This window comes from Zingiber officinale, chromosome 3B, assembly GCF_018446385.1.
Source record: "Zingiber officinale cultivar Zhangliang chromosome 3B, Zo_v1.1, whole genome shotgun sequence".
NCBI classification, from domain to species: Eukaryota; Viridiplantae; Streptophyta; class Magnoliopsida; order Zingiberales; family Zingiberaceae; genus Zingiber; species Zingiber officinale.
In genome coordinates, this window is record NC_055991.1 from 118237362 (window position 1) to 118254887 (window position 17526).

Below are 17526 nucleotides of genomic sequence, written 5' to 3' on the forward strand. Positions count from 1 at the left end.
TCATCACCCCCCGTCATCCACCCATGGGAACCTTTCCAGGGGGTACTGGATCAACCAGGCGTCTCAACGACTTTTCGTCAACACCAGTGACAGCGCAACCAGCCTCTGTCCGACTCAGCTTCCGGACGAGATCAATCGAGTACATTTCCTGCTAACATGAAGAACCCTCAGGTTACACTTGTTTAACTACATTTTATGTTATAGTGTTTAGTGTTATGAACTGGACTCTATGATTGGTTAATTTAGTTGCATATGTATTTTGCATATTCTTGAGTCGTACAGATAACTTAATTCTTTTCCATTTTATGTACTTCCCTTTTTTCCTAATGCTAGGGCAGTAGGGTACCTTGGTTTTGATTGCAATCTGGAATATCATTTGGGAGGAAATGAAGATTATTTGATCCATGTATAAATTGATTTTATTATAATAGATTAAAAGAGTTTAAATCAATTTAGTATCCTTATGTTTTATAATTTTCTTAGATCTCATTCTATTTCTCTCTCGAGAAATGTGTAATTTAATGATTTGTCCACCCTCACTTACTAGGAGTGACTTAGGAGATTGGTAGCACTTGTCTAGCAAGTATCTATTGATTTTTTTTTTCATCTTATGATTTTTTTTTTTGGTGAGATACAAGAACTTTCTTATTGGTTTACTCTAAAAAAATCTTGGCTTTTAGTTGTTTATTAATTATGTTCAGATGGATTTTTTTGACTAGTAAATGAAATAAATAGATTAACTAAGTTTTCATGTCATTTGGCTAGTTAGATTAATATACTTGTGTCTTTAATTGCACGAATAAGGTCTCAACTCCTAAATAATTGAATTGTTGTATTTTTTGTTTATAAACTTGCAAGATATTCGTGTAAGGTATTATATAAGTGGATTTCGAATTGAAGAAAAATTCTCCATATCAGATTTTATTATTCTTTGTTTATTGCTTATTGTTCATAATTATCTATCATCATGAAACAACTTTCTGGATATCAAAAAAGACAAAAAAAGAAAAAAGAAGAGGAGAAAACTCAAAGCTTAAGAGGTTCATTGAATAAATATTTTAGTAAAGAATCACATAACATAATGGAAAGCTTAGTTTAGATTTTAAGTAACGAATCAAATGTAAATGAAGATTTTGTTAAAAATAATATTGAAGAAAATGAAGAATTTATGAAAAATGAAAGTGATGAGAATGAGAAATTTGTAGAAAGTGAGAATGAAGAGAATACAAATCTTAATGATTTGGATGAAACTGAAATTGATAAAATTAAAGATATTGAAAATTGTTGTGATGATGAATATACAAACAAATATCACTATTCGATACCTAGATATGATATGAACATATTTAATCCAAGAATTTAGGATAATTTTGATAAAAAAATGAAATATTTATTTATGGAAAGAGGTTTAAAAGAGAAAATATTCTCAAATTCTCTTTAGATAAAGAAGCTCAATATTTTTTTTATACTTACTATATTAAATGTTATCAAATTGTGAGGCTCATGACAAATAAAGATGATGTATAATTCCATGCGTCCTTATTTCATTGTATGCTTCTATTCTTATGAGTGGAAGAATCTGTATTTATTGTGGTAAAAGATGAATATGTTCGTTCTCAGTATTCTTATCAATCCGTCCTAAGGTCAGGACCAACACGAAGGAGGTAAATCACAGGTGACCATTAGCCTTTCGAATAATGACTAGCACATAAGGGAGATATTTATCTTGACTTTATCAAGATTAGAACCTTAGACCTCATGATGATAATATTCTATGTGTTAATCACTAGATCCATCCGAATGAATGGAAGAACATGCATTTATATACAAAGGATGGATTGTGATGTCAACGAATTATTTTTTTGAGTGAATCATATGATATTTTTTTGGAACTATTTAACTTGTAACTAAATGTGGTATTCGAGGCAGTTGCTTTCCCCAAGGCAAGATGTCATAAATATTATGACAAAAGGTGAAACGTTCGTCCTCAGTGTTTTTGTTGTGCTCGACTCAAGATCATCACGAGGAAAGTAAATCGTAGCATCCGAGCGAGTATGTGACGGACAAGGTATAATACGGGGATAGGAGATTTATTCCTCAGCTGCTCCGAGGATCGATCTTGCGATCTCATTGTGACAACATCCGCCATATACTAACTCGGATCACCCGCGGGTCCAAGATGCCATAAATATGCTTTTAGAGGATGCCACTTCGTCTAGAGAATTATGCTAGAAAGTTGTTGCAGCCAGACTATATCTGTCTGGGTCTCATTCAGGGTTGGGCATTTTACTATGAGCGTTTTCATAACTTTTAGAAAGAATATGCTAGAATCTGTCTTCTTAAAATATTTACTTGATTTTGAACAGATTATGGTTTTCAATTTTTCTTGTTCTAGTAAATCCATCTAGCTTTAGTATTTGGATACATATTCTGGGAATGTTCCTTGTCTTCAAAAATCAGCTAAGAATTTTTGTAATCTTAAAAATCTATAAAAATTAAAATGGATGCAATTTTATGTTCATCAGTAAAATTATTTTGCAATATAGAAATTTAGTCAAAATTACAAAAATAATGTGGGAGCAATCTTGCAAAATAGAAGAGGAAAAGGAATAAATTGAAGGGTTGGCAAATTTTGAGGAGCAAACTACAAATTGATAATTTCCGATGCGCACGTGAAGAATCTAAATAAATTGATCGACCAGTAAAATTGGCCCAACTGACTTTGGTTCGATCCGACTGCAGTTTAGCAAGCATATTGCTAGAGACGGCGGGCGCCAAAGCGAAGAGATCGGAGGACAGGGGAAAGTGCGACGCGGGTGGCCGGGCCCATGGCGCTAGCCGTCGGGGGCTTCAGGATCTCAAAGTCTCTATTTGCATCGGCGCTGTTGGTTCTCGATGCCGTCCTGATCGCTCTGATCATCGCCTACGTCCCTTGTGAGATCCGCAAAATCACATTTTCCCCCCGTTTTACATAGTTTTTCTATTGTTGTTGCTTTATATTTCTTTCTACTATGCAATCCTTGCTCAGATACGAAGATTGATTGGGATGCATACATGTCCCAGGTACTGACTCTTTGTAATTATTAGGTTAAAGCTGTGTTCTTACTCGACATAGAATAAAAAATATAATTTTTCAAGCTTAGTAGTTAGTAGTATCCTTCGTAATGACAGGTAGATGGGTTCCTTGGAGGAGAGAGGGATTACACCAAACTGAAGGGGGACACAGGCCCATTGGTTTATCCAGCTGGGTTTCTCTATGTCTATTCTGGCATCAAATTTCTGACTGGAGGAGAAGTCTTTCCTGCGCAGGTGAGATGCCAGTGAATCTGCAAAAGGTTTTTCCAGGCTATCTTCCATTTTAATGGCTTTGAATTAGTTTTCTAAGATGCATTTGGGCTATGTTGATAATTGTTAAAGTTTTTATGTGTTAAGCGAATGTTTATAATAACGTTATTGAGAATTCTTAAGAAGTAAACTTCATCCTGTTTGAATCTTCAGTGTAGGAGAAAGGGACATTGAATGTATAATGTAGAGCTGTTATTGTTACCTGAGAAATTGCATTTTTTTTTTCTTTTGAATTGATGTGCTTCTAAGATGTAGATTTGTTATTTACATTATTGATCATGCAGTTATAGTTATCATTAAGCTCATTTTCTCTTTTGGTCCTCGATATTATAAATTATGTTCAATATACTTAAGAAAAAAATTGATGGAATAGTTAGGCTGGAAGAATAAGAAATTCCTTTAGGTTTTGAATATCTTGGATCAATTATTTAACAAGAATGGAATATTCAATGCAAGTTCACTTGCCGGTGATGTTATCTTGCATACAGTTCAATGCAATAAGAAATGAATTAATTAGATTTAAATATTGTCGGTGATGTTGTCTTGCATAGAGTTCAATGCAAGGATGAGATAAGGTTCATGCAGCCACTCCTAAATAGTTGGGATAAATATAATTGATTGATGATGGTGATAGGGAATTAGGGATATCCATGCCTTTCGGCAATCTTATGAGATATGTGAATTGCCGTATCTAATTATTTTAGGAGCTATAAACAATGAAAATATCTTCCTAGGAAAATAAGTGAAAAAAAAACTCTGTTTTCTCAGTTCTGTCAGGCGTCAAACTGATCAGGCTTTTACTTATTTACGTACCATTAGAAGGGCTATTAAAAAGTTCACTTGTGGTCTTCTTACACACATGATGAAATGTTAGTGTGATTACTTATGTTCTTACCATTGTTTACCTCTTGCAGATCTTGTTTGGTGTTCTTTATATAATAAATCTGGCGGTTATTTTCTTCATCTATATAAAATCAGATGTGGTATGGAAACTCTTGAGAGTTTATTACAAGAAGTTACTTATGTCTTTATTACCTCTCTGTTGTTTTTGTCCATGTGCTTCATAATAACAATTTTGATATGTTTGTGGTTTATTTACTGAATTTCAATTTGGCTGTCTCATACAAAGAACTTATGTATTTTTTTACCTGACTTATGTAGCTGAACTACTAAATCTTTTTTCTGTGCACCAGCATATTTATGTTATTTCATTTCTTAGTCTTAGTGTATGGATGTCTTCTATGCTGGGTGATGTCTCTAACTAAACCTTTTTTCTTATTTAGAGTCTTAAGGCGAAACTTGGTCTTCATTTTACTAGTTTTGTTCCTATTGTTGTTTTAAATAGTAGCACAAATTGTCTTGCATACTCCATGAGAGTAATAGCATTACATTTCTTGTTTTTCATTGAAATTTATGACACAAGCTAGATTGGGACATCTTTGCTGGCATTTATGTATCATTGTCCGTACTGGTTAGTGGAAAATATGTATCAAACATATAAAATAAATCACAGTTGTATTATATAGAAATCATTGTTGATTGATCTTTGAAAAAACGTAGATCAGATGAATTAAAAAGGTCAGCCCTGTGCATGAAGCTCCCCTTATGCGAGGTCCCGGGAAATGATCCATTGTACGCAGCCTTACCCTACTTTTTGCAAGAGGCTATTTCTAAGATTTGAACCCGTGGCCTTTAGGTCATAAAGCTATAATTTTACCGATGCGCCAAGGCTCCCCTTCACATATCTTCCAAAATTAAAGCCATCATGACAATAGCCAACCATGAGGCGAGCAAGTGTGAGGGGGCTTATTAGATCAGATGAATGCAAAGGATAATTATTAAACTGGATTTTATGCATCATAAAATAAGTTCCTCGCATCTGACTGTTTTACATAATTGCCTGCATTTCCATCTCTATGATATTTTTATTGCCACCTTTGATCTTTGAATATTTTGACAGCTTCCATGGTGGGCTTTCAGTCTCCTTTGTTTGTCAAAGAGGGTGCATTCCATTTTTGTTCTTCGTCTGTTTAATGACTGTTTTGCAATGACTTTGCTTCATGCTTCTCTAGCTTTGGTTCTATGTCAAAAATGGCATATGGCTTTGATTATTTACAGGTACACACTTTTTTTATCTGTCAAATATCATAAGCAATAGTAAATGAGGTTTATGACTATGATGGTTGTGCTTTGATCTTTCACATTTGCCTTTTGTCTCTGTAGTGGAGCTGTGGCAATTAAGATGAATGTTCTTCTTTATGCACCTCCCCTGTTTCTGCTCATGTTGAAGGTATACAAATATGCTACTGAAGATCCATTTATTAGATATTTTGGTCCATCTGTAATCTGTTGATGCTTATTGATAGTTTTCTGTTGTTAATTTGAGTATCATGCTGTAGGCTTTTGATATTAAGGGCGTCTTTTCTACCTTGTTTGGTGCTGCACTAGTGCAGGTATCAGTCTATGAATCTACATGTTTTTCTTTATCATATCCTTCAAAGTGTAAATTTCTTGTTCTACTTCTACACATTTTAAAAATTTGGATTATTACAATCTACTTAATATTGGAATCTCTTCCATAAAATATTTTTTCTTAATCTTTTCATGTTGCTCTTTCCGGTACTGGTATTCTTGAATTGGCTTTAATTCATCCATATTAAGTTTCACTTTTTAGTGAAATTTTATATTTCCTAATTTGTCTCTCTCCTTGAGAAGTCCTTTACAGTTTACACACTAAGGAAATTTGGGCATTAGTATTCTGTTTACTGTTTGAATGAACTGAATTGTCACATTTGACATGTATCTGGTACTAAGTTACTCATTACAGTTTAAGATTTTATGCTCTCTTCTTCATATAAAGTTACTTTGATGCAATATCTAAATCTATAAGGAAAGGGAGCTAAGAATTTGTTTCTCATCTTCCATTTTCTATGTGGATGTTAATCCTTGCAAAAACTGAAATTTTCTCACTATTTCTTTTGTCATTTATCCATTAAATTACAAAACCTTTATTGTTTTAAGCCCTGATATATATTACTCTGTTTGCTTGATTCGTATTCCAGTTGTATAAGTCTAAGGTAGAAGTTGATAAATCAATTTCACTCAAGTTGTGCTTGTTTCAGATGATATTGCAAATTTATATTATACACTTGTGGCAAACTAGGCCTAGAACTGAACTAAATGGATATGTTAGGTCCAAATCGCATCTTAACTATGATAACTCATCACCTTGCCTGTTAATTTTCTGGCGTCATGTGAGTTTTCTGTCCAATTTCATGTCAAAAGATGCATGTTTGTTGATAGAGAAGAAAGATAACCAATCTACTACAAAGAAACAATGTTTTCATTGAGATCATTTTCAGAGTGATGAATTAGTTATTTATTAATAGCTATTCAGTTCTTTTGAATCCTCTTTGTCAATAAGAGTCAGCCCATATATGACCTTAGTTGTATAGTGATAATTTGGTGACATTGGTGCAATTAGTTTGACTTAAACCAGCCTTTGGTGTTCCTTATAGTGCTAGCTCCTCAACAATGCTTAGTTTCTAGATTTATCTATACTTATTTATTATTTTATGCCTTCATCTCTTTATAAAATAATAATTTAATCACTTGAACTCTGGTTTTTAAGAGTTTGATGCTCTTTCAACTCAATGCTTACCAAATCACTTACGGATTTACATTTCTCTTCTTAACAATTAAATGGTGAATTTGCAGATCATATTGGGCTTACCGTTCTTGCTGACATATCCAGTTGAGTACGTATCAAGAGCCTTTAACCTTGGACGTGTCTTCATTCATTTCTGGTGCATATTCAATCTTGACAACCTTAGATATTTCCAATATAATTGATTGTCCTAAAGAATAAATTTATACTTTCTTTATAACATATTCCTATGCTAAGTTACAACTTGTAGAAGCCAGGACACCACCTTAATAGATGAATACAGGTAAGACATAAACACTACGTAGTTAGGGTTGTAAACAAGCTGAGCCGAGCTGAGCTTTGGGGTGTTCAAGTTTGTTTGAAAAGGTAACCGAGCCGAGCCGAGCCGAGTTTAAAATGAACCAAGCTTTTGAAATGAGTGTTCAAGTTTGGCTTGATTTATTTTTTTATAAGCTTGAGCTTGTTTGAAACTTGGCTTGAGCTTAGTTCGTTTAGATGTTATCAAGCTCTCAATTCAAGCTTGGCTTGAGCTTGGTTCGAGCTTGGTTTGTTTAGATATTATCAAGCTCTCAATTTAAGCTTGTTTGATTGTTTAAACTTTTAATTATTTGATTGGTTATTGAACTTGATAATTTAAATTTATTTATTTATTTTAATTATTATTTATTTAACATATTGAAAAGAGTTTTATTAATAAATATGGTTCATGAACATTGTTCACGAACGTTGTTCATGAACGTTAACGAGTTGAATACATATGTGTTCAAGCTTGTTTGTTTAGCTTAACGAGTTGTTCAAACTTGTTTGTTTAATTAATCTTATGTATATTGAACGAACATAAACAAACTTTTACCAAGCCGAACACCAAGCTTGTTCACAAACGCTTGGTTCATTTATAACCCTATACGTAGTTTACAATTGTATAATTTCGCCATTAGCCCAAAAATTGATATAAAATTTTACACTACCCTCATAATCATAGATTTTTAATTATTTTTTATATATATTTCACCCTTACATATTTTCACATAAAATTGTACTTTCCATTTCATTTATAATCTAAGTCATTATCTCTTAATACTAAATTATTTAATGATAACAAATGATTATTTAAGATCAGGATAATTATTTTATCTAATTAATATAATTTTGGGTGTTGATAATTGGTTAATTTCTTTGGTACTATTAATTTGTTGTATTTTGTAGATATATTTATATAATAATGGAGTTAGGCAAGCTTTTCTATTGTTTACATTAGTTTTACTATGAAAATGAATATTTTATATCAAATATTTTTTATTTTTATTAAAAAAATAGTGTAGAAAGTGAATGTTTGTTTTGCCAAATAATATTTTATAATTTTCATCTCTTTCAAAACTTTTTTGTTTGATATAGCAAACAAAGTTTCATTTTTGTACATACTGACCGATATTAGGTCCCAAATATGTTAGGTTGGTAATGAATGTTTTCTTGTCCTGGAGATTGCATATTGTATGGGCTGATACACTCAGGTTTTTGTCAATATCTGTGGAGATTGTTTTGGGCTCCTACATCTTAATCACTAGTTTCTTCCAAGACATAGGAAAAAAATGCTTTTAATGTTTGTACTCGTGTTTCAGGATACTGATGGGGTTAGATACACATAATTCTCACATCATGATTTTTTCAGGTCTGTTAATTTCAAGTTCGTTCCAGAACAGATATTCGTATCAAAGGAGTTTTCCATTGCTCTGTTGGTTCTTCATCTCATGTTGCTTGCAACTTTTGCACAGTTTAGGTGGTCCAAGTGAGTGCTTAAATCTTTGTTCCTTCTTTCATTCAGATCTTGTATTTGTTTGCCGATGTACTAATATGCATCCTTTCTCTAACAAGACTGAAACATTTTAATCTGAAATTAACTGTTACTTTCTGAGAATATCTAAAGTGCAGGAAGGATCATTTTACAAAATGTTTTGCTTATAACATCTACAAATTACATTATCTATAGTTGCTCAGAGTTGCAACATTTATGAAATAGTAAAGGTTGATATGCATTGGCAGGAGCGAAGGGCTTTTTATTCTCTTGAAGGCCAAAGTCAGTGATGCCTTATCATTATCTATTCGACGATTTCATTCCTATGAACCAAGAACCAAAACTCTTAACAAATCATGTATGCTTTAAATTTTTACCTAGTATTTTACCTTCTGTTTCCTTTGACTGAACATGCAAGTGGGCTGACATCCATGCAGATGTTGCTTCTGTTATGTTTACGGGGAACTTCATTGGCATAGTATGTGCTCGGTCCCTTCATTACCAGTTCTACTCATGGTGAGTCATTTTCAACCTATAATCTCTGCAACAAATACACAACCTGAGTATTTGCTGAGGCAAACAAATACTACTAAATTCTTACTCTAAGAATAAATCTCTCTACTGTTTCAGGTACTTCTACTCCTTGCCCTTCCTTTTGTGGATATCGCCTTTCCCTACACCTCTAAGGTTGGTTCTCGGCAAGATCATTCGTTATAGACTCGTAATGCTTTTGATTGATATAAATGTTTTTTTCAGACTCATTTTGTTTGCTGGAGTGGAGCTTTGCTGGAACATATACCCTTCAAATGTCTATTCTTCAAGTTTATTGCTGTGTGTACACTTGTTCATACTCCTGGGTCTTTGGATTGCCCCTGTCGAATGCGAATATGCTACTCAAAAACCTTCAGAGAAAAAAGAAGAATGATCATTCTTCTTTTTCCCCCTTTTAAATTACATCTGAACACAAACTGAGTGGAATGCAACATATTTCTGAATGACTTTGTTTCCTTTGTCCAGCTTTAACCAGAAAGGAGGGGCAGAAGGCTCTCAATCAATGATGCTACTAGACATCATCAATATCCACCACCTCAATTATTATTATTATTATTTCCTTTAATTTTTTTTATCATTAATTATGATTATTTGTGGCAGTGGTGTCTCTTGCAGAAATCATGGCCTTTCCCTTTCATGGAATTCAATTGAATCACACACAGCCATTCAACAGGTGGCCATTGGGCAATTTGTCCCAACTTCGAAGGCAAAGTAAGTGCTAATGGTAATTTATTGGAATGATTAGAAAGGACAAACAATGGTGTTAGAGAGAGATCAAGTTCAATCTCATTGACAAAATAGGCCAGCCACTCAATTGATTCTTATCTATTGGCTAAGGCTCTAAAAGTTCACTATGGTTGAGGAGTCGATTCATGGCCATAAATTTAAAGGATGCCTTGTGTTGATTGTAGGGGCAAAGACAGAATTAGGCAAAGGAGTTGATTGATTGAATTACTCAAATTGAGTTTGCCAAAGATATTAAAGGTGATTGAATGGAGTAGGTTGGCTTGCCATGGTGAAGTGGAATGAGTAAATCAAGTTAGTCTACTTATAATGATTTGTTTAGCTCGCAAATTACTACGGAAAGGACAAAGATTAAAAAAATGTTTAAAAAGTTGATAAGTTTTCTTTTAATTTGTTAAGAACATTTAAAATATATGGATGAAAATATTGAAACTAATAATTTATTTAAGGTTAGATTTGAATTCTATTGAGAATTTCCTTCATCATTTTCCTTCTTTTCTCATTCTCTTTTTGTAGAAAGGAGATAAAAAGTGTCACTAAAAAAAATTGTGATTCCCTTTTAGAAGATCCCTAAACACATGATAGAAATTGAAAGAGTGAAGCTGGAAAGGAGAGAGGGTCTATGGGTGTAGCTGTAAAACAAAGAGACAGATTGATGTTGAGAAAAAGAGAGGATCTATGGCTGTAGCTGTAAAACCACAAGAGACTAGTTTTTAGGTATGGCTGTAGATGTTTATTTTATTTTCTATTTCTAAAATACTATTGCTCTAATATTATTAGAGAGAGTTAATGTGTTTAGGTATTTTTATTTTTCATTTACTTGGAGTTGGAGGTTGTTGTCTAATTTTATTAATGTTTTTCACCATGGATCACGGGGATGGTCATCGCCATGAGTGATTTGATCACCGGGGCATTTACTTGCGTTGAATGAGAATTTAATCCTTGTTATTTGGGAAACTCATCTTTTGCTTATCATCGTATCAAATTTGGGAGGGTTTATTCTAAAATTATTGTAATGCATTCAAAATTATTATAATTAAAATTATTTAAATATTAATCAAAATTATTCAAATATTGATAAAAAATATTTTAATTTGATTAAAATTAGTATAACTAGATTAAAATTTGATAAATATTATTGGAATTTAAATTACTATAATTGGAACATATTAGTCAAAATTATTATAAAGTAGATTAATTTTGAAATAGTTGATAAAAAAAATATTTAAAGTAATTTTAGTTAAAGTTATTCTAGTTGTAGCTGTTTAAAAAAAATATTGAAAAAGAATATTTTTAAATAAATAAAATGTATTATATATATTTTTTTTAAAATAGAACATTGATAATAAAAATAATCAATATTTTTTTTGATAATTTAGGTATCATGTTTTCCAATAGATTAATCCATGATTGGTTCATTTAATTTTTTATTGTCCATTAGAGTAAATGTAAGCGCAGATGGATTATGATAGATAGTTCGTTATCATGAGTGATTCAAATATTATAGGCACATGATATATCCTACTAAAAATTTGAACTCTAGTTGTATAAAAATATGGCCTACTTTTTATTATTATGTTGCATCGTTAACACCTAGAACCGTTAATTTGGGTTAGGTCTATCAGGTTGGCTCGTCCCACCAAACCAATAAAGTGGGTTAGGTTGGAATTTTATCAACCCAAACCCGGTCGTGGGCCGACCCCCTTAGGTTCGCGACCCGCGCAAGTCGGCCCGCAATGAGCTTGGGTTGATCCACAGGTTGAGAAATATATGTTCGTGGACGAGGAGAAGGACACGATATGGTTTAAGATATGAAAGTTTTTCTAGCTGACTATTGACTTTATTGATTAGAGACTGAGGTCGTAGATAGCTGAATCTTTTTCGCATTGAAATTTGCTTCTGTTAGTCAACAATTATCAACTCTTGCATAGTCCACAATCCATCTATCTCACCCTTCGCTGCTTTGATCTTCCTAATTATCTCTCATAAACTATCAATCTCTTCTTCAAGCAACGTTTTCTGTTAAGATGTAATATTTCATTCTCCTTTTAAATGTAGATTCGTTACATTAACGACTCTCTTAGTGTCGACCCCACAGATATAGAGAGAGGTACATGCAGGTACACAGACGTCATGCACATGGTGGGGTAAATCTCAGGTCGTCAGTTCCTGAGAATCGACCCCTGACCATTACGCTAGAGATGTTATGCACCTATTGTCTGTGCTACGCCTGAAGCCTTTTATTCCCCTTTTAAAGGTTGCATATCAAACTACATAAGCTTGTTGAAGATATGAAAGTTTTTTTTTTTTAAAAAAAAAAATTATGGGCTTGCGGGTTGGCCTGCCAAACCCGTAACCAGCCTTCGATTGGGTTGGGTTGGAGATTTCCTAACCCATCAAATTGACATATCGGCTCGCCCCGCCAAACGGTTGGATCGTCACGGGCTGACCCGCCCCGCCACGGGTCAACCCATTTGATAGCTCTAGTAATACCGAACTTAGGGCGGCCTGCTTAGTCCCACAAAAGTTTTCCATATATCGTCAGAGTAAATTAAGAAACGTTTGTGGTAGACGGTTCAGAAGTCCAGTATCTCATGATACCATTTGTGATAGACGATTCGGAAGTCCAGTATCCCATGATTGTGTCCTGTTTAGAAAAAAATAATCTCTAGAAATACTTTCATCTTATAGATACCTAAGTAACAATTTGACAGCTTTAAGTTGGACCGTCTCTAGAAATACTTTCATATCATAGATACATATGTAACAAGTTGACAGCTTTACGCTGGACCGTAGCCCCATAAACGTCCTACTTGTTATTATCGCATTATGCCCTGAGAGCATTAATAGTATTGCATTGAACCTACCAATTGCACCTTATGAAATTAATGAAAGATGCGATACTAGTTACGACATGTTTGTTTAATTCCAGGGAGTTGGAATATCGTTGGATGGAATATTTGTGACGGCAAATGGTCAACTGTGTCCCCGAAAGAAAAAAAATGATAATTCTAGTTAATTTCATTGATTATCTCTGGGATGATCGGTCCAATCTCATAGAAGTTTTTCACTGATCATCAGGATAAATCGAGAAGTGCACACGGTGGTCAACCCAAAAACCCAACATCCTTTGGTTACGTTCCCCATTTGGAGGAAAAATTCCTACAAATACGTCATAGTTGGAGTTCAAACCGTGGATATTTGGGTGACAACTTGGATGTCCTATCTTGACACCATGGCCCCGGGGACCACTGTGCCCCCGTAAGAGCATCCACAATGCATCATCATTATAACACTCACCATCTCATAAAAAGCATGGGTCCACTGCCACATACTCATTATAACAATATATCTCTTTCACTAACATCCCTTTTAATATTAACACTCATTATTTATGGGATCCACCGTCCCCACTCACTCATCTTAAAATTATATCATATTAAATAAATATATTTTAAAATATTTAAATTATTATTATTATTATTTTTAATAATAATCCTACTTGCGAAAAAATAATTTTACTATTTTTTAAATAATATTAAAAAATAAAAAAAATTGATAGAATTTGTGAACATCATCTCTCCTCTCTCTTGTGGGTGGGTATTATAATGTCCATTTATAATAGAGAAAGAGTGTTAAATAAGTATTATAATGTTCATTTAACATCCTATTGGAAGCTTTTAAGGTGATAGATTCACACGATCTTAATGAAGATTATGTGTAAATTTTAGACTGATGAACTGATTTCCTAACCCTATTTCTTGATGCAGTGAAAATGCTGGTCTGTTAGCATTAACTCGTGTTGGCAGTCGAAGAGTTGTTCAAATATCTGTAGGCTTCATGATTTTCTTCTCTATTCTCAGTGAGTCACTAGACTTTGCTTTGATATGCGATTTCTCGTTGATAACTTTTAAGCCCTGTAGACAAAATTTGGTTTTTGAAGGTAAATTTGGAGCTGTTTTCGCATCTGATACGGAGAGGGTTTAGAGGCAGGGAAGAGAATAGGAGGAAAAAAGAGGGGCAAGGTGGGAAAACCACTGTTTAGGGCTTAAGAGAGGGAGAGCTAGCTTGGTTCGAGGAGGGGCTTCGTGGGGTGCAGGTTCCGCCGCCAAAGTCATCTTCTTCCCATACTTCTTGTCGACGCCGGCCGCCGACCTCCGGCCTCCACTTCCTCTCCTTATCTGATCATCATCATCCCTCCTCCTTTCTTTTCACCTCCTACGTCACCACCGCCAACAGAAAAAGGGGAGCGGTTTCTTCCTCGTCTTCTCACTCTCCTCGCCGGCGCCACTGCCTGTCACCACCTCCGCTCTTCTCCCTTCGGTCACCGCCTCCTCCTCCTCTCTCCACCTCATGTGTTGTCATCGTCGCATGGATGCGTGTCGCTGCTACGGCTTCAGGTTTTCTACATCGTGGTCGGGGAAGGACGCACGGGCTAGTCTCCTCCTCTCTCCCTTTCCTCTCGCCGGCAAATGCCTCCGGTCATCCCTTTTCCTCATCCACGCGACCCTCACCTCAAATGTTGCCGCTGTTTTCTCCAGTGATGCCGCAACCACTTTTCATCCTTCTCCTTTGTCGCCGTCTCATCTCCCCTTCAAGTGTACCGCCGGCGATGACAGCAGCCGTCGCCGCCCCTGTCCAGCGCCACCTCCCTCTCTATCTCTCACACTCGCCGGTAGTTCGTACGCCTTCTACCTCCTCATGTCACTGTCGGCCAGCATTGCCTTCAGCAGTTGACGCCGTTCACAGCTGGTTGAGGCCGCCCCAGGCAGTCAACGAAGTCCACAGCCATGCGTCACCGTCTCCGGGGGATGGCGATGTCCTCCGGACCGTCTTTGTTAGCACATACCTCTTCGATCCATCTGATCATACATGTCTGACGACGATCCAACATTCCACTGTGACCCTTTGATTTAGGTTGTCTCCAGCTTGTGAGCCGTGATTGTTCTCGGCCTTCGGGCCATTTTATTGTCTTTTGGCTTTTGTGCCGATCTGGCTTGTGTACTGTATTCCGACCTACGCGCTTATCCTGCCTATGTGTCGTGTCCTGGCCTGCGTGCCGATATAATTTTCCGGACTGCGTGCCGATATAGTTCCCCGGCCTGCGTGCCGACTTTATTTCTCGGCCTACGTGCCGAGCTCGTGTCTCAGCCTGCGTGTCGATCTCGTGTCCCGGTCTGTGTGTCGATCTCGTTTCTCGGTCTATGTGCTGATTTCACATCCCGGCCTGCGCGCTGGTGTTTTATCTCGACCTGCAGCTCGTCTCCCGGTTCCGTGCCGCGTCCAGCTCCGCGTCGTCAGATCCAGCTCTACAACCTGATCAGAGTCAGCTACTCTTCCAGGTCGCGACAACTCGAGTCGCGTCCCATCCGAGGGCGCCCGCCTGGGCCAGGGTACGTTCCTCGTTCATATTCCATATGCATTTTCATTATTTTACGGCTTAGTCTCGTACTCATATATTCGTTGGATCTGCCTCGAGCATCGGGGTACCGGGGACCGGGTCAAACCGGTCTCAGGCTGCAAGTAGCGTTGACCAGAGGAGTTCTGAAGACTTGGTCAACATAGAAGTCATCTCAGCACACCCCCCTCCGGGACGTCGCAACTCAGTCAACATTCTCGCCACCTCACCCGAAGGTCCGTCTGACTCAGCTTCCGGACGGGATCAATTTGGCGCCGTCTGTGGGAACATAACAACCTGTTCTAGAACGTGAAGATGGATGACGTCGGGAGGTTCTCTGCTATTATCACAATCCTGGAGGATCTCGACGCATATATTATCTTCTATCCTCACTCCACCGGTATTCGGGAGTCGAGAGATCGAGTGGAGCTTCAGCTGGCTGACAGGTTAGTTTTTCCATTATGTTTTTTCCCTGACTCCATAGGTATTCGGGAGTTAAGGGATCGAGACAAACCCTTAGCCGGTTGGCACGGCTTCCCGATCAGGTACGATACAAGCTCTGCTCCCTTTTTACGATTATAGGAACCGATATAGCTCCCTGATAAGAGAGTAAGATCCTAGCTCCTTGATCAAAGATTAGGGCCTTCGATTCTTGATCGAACACTAGGGGCCCAGCTCCCCACACATACACTTGGGACACAGCTCTCCGCTCATACACTAGGGACACAACTCCCCGATCATTGACTCACAGTACCACTTCCCGATCAGGATCTAGGGGCCTCACTCTTTGATTACATGCTAGGGGTCTTACTATCCAATTATGGACCAAAGGCCCAGCTCCCCGATCAGGTGTGCTACAGACTCTGCACCCTTCACCATGAGGTTCTGCATCCTCTTATTGCTACAGGCTCTGCTTCCTTCACTTGTTGTGCAGCCTCTTACATCTACAGGTGTTGCTTTCTTCACCCACGGTGCTCTGCTTCCTTCTATGGCTATGAGCTCTACTCCCTTATATCGGCTTCGTGCCCTTTATCTTCTCCCCTCACTCCACGGGTATTTGGGAGTTGAGGAACCGAGATAGATCCTCAGCCAGCTGGCACCGCTCCGTGATCAGGTATGATACGCGATCAGGTATGACTAAGGCTTTATTCCCTCATGTTGCTACAAGCTTCACTTCTAGGGGTTTCAAGGCTTATCCTCCCCCGTTCGGGGTCGAAATATCGCCACTGGTCTCGGACCAAAGTATCACTACCGGTCTCAGATCGGAGTATCGCTAACGATCTCTCGGTCGAGCTTTCAGACCAATTCCCGGTCGGGCTTCCAGACCAATTCCGGGTCAGACCTTCAGATGGCTTTTTTGTCAGGCCTTGAGATTGTTTCCCGAGCAGGTCTCCAGATCAAGTCCTGGTCAGATCTCCAGATCAATTCCGGGTCAGGCCTCCAGACTGCGTCTTTGTCAGGCATTCAGAATGTTTCCCGGTCAGGTCTCCAGGTCGGGTCTTGGTCACACCTTCAGATCAATTCTTGGCCAGGTCTCTAGATCAATTACTGGTCAGACCTTTAGATCAATTCTTGTCCAGGTCTCCAGATCAAGTACTGGTCAGTCCCCCAGATCACCTCTCGGTCGGGATTCCAGACTCTCGCCTCAGTGCGAGTTATAAGTGAGCATGACTCTCACGCCCAACGACCTTCTAGGTCAGCTATCCCAGACTCTCGCCCCAGTACGAGTTATAAGTGAGCACTGCTCTCACGCTCAATCCCCCAACGACCTTCCCGATCGGCTGTCCCAGACTCTCGCCTCAGTGCGAGTTATAAGTGAGCTCTGCTCTCACGCCTCCAGACTCTCGCCCCAGTGCGAGTTATAAGTGAGCACGACTCTCATGCCCAACGACCTTCCCGGTCGGTTGTCCCAGACTCTCGCCCCAGTGCGAGTTATAAGTGAGCAAGGCTCTCACGCCCAACGACCTTCCCGATCGATTGTCCCAGACTCTCGCCCCAGTGTGAGTTATAAGCGAGTAAGGCTCTCAC

At 37.4% G+C, this 17526-nt stretch overlaps 1 protein-coding gene across 2 annotated transcripts; it reads left to right on the forward strand.

Annotated features, from left to right (window-relative positions):
* The first annotated feature begins 2715 nt into the window (after positions 1–2715).
* On the forward strand, positions 2716–10376 carry LOC121967403 (dol-P-Man:Man(5)GlcNAc(2)-PP-Dol alpha-1,3-mannosyltransferase-like). Of its 2 annotated transcripts, none has more exons than XM_042517599.1 (14): positions 2716–2934; positions 3029–3063; positions 3172–3309; positions 4260–4328; positions 5306–5463; positions 5569–5635; positions 5745–5798; positions 7063–7151; positions 8682–8798; positions 9053–9162; positions 9242–9320; positions 9435–9491; positions 9561–10067; positions 10268–10376. In XM_042517599.1, the coding sequence occupies exons 1-13, from the start codon at positions 2829–2831 to the stop codon at positions 9727–9729; spliced, it is 1248 nt and encodes a 415-aa protein (XP_042373533.1). In that variant the 5' UTR covers positions 2716–2828; the 3' UTR covers positions 9730–10067; positions 10268–10376. The 2 variants fall into 2 exon arrangements, with proteins under 2 accessions (XP_042373533.1, XP_042373534.1); XM_042517600.1 differs by having other exon boundaries at positions 7063–7103.
* The last annotated feature ends 7150 nt before the right edge of the window (positions 10377–17526 follow it).

Bases quoted from the DNA above. Each gene is read 5' to 3' on its own strand.
- LOC121967403 (XM_042517599.1), top strand. From the start codon at position 2,829: ATGGCGCTAGCCGTCGGGGGCTTCAGGATCTCAAAGTCTCTATTTGCA. The intron at 3,310-4,259 runs GTGAGATGCCAG...TACCTCTTGCAG, and splicing joins GAGAAGTCTTTCCTGCGCAG to ATCTTGTTTGGTGTTCTTTA. The intron at 4,329-5,305 runs GTATGGAAACTC...ATATTTTGACAG, and splicing joins TCTATATAAAATCAGATGTG to CTTCCATGGTGGGCTTTCAG.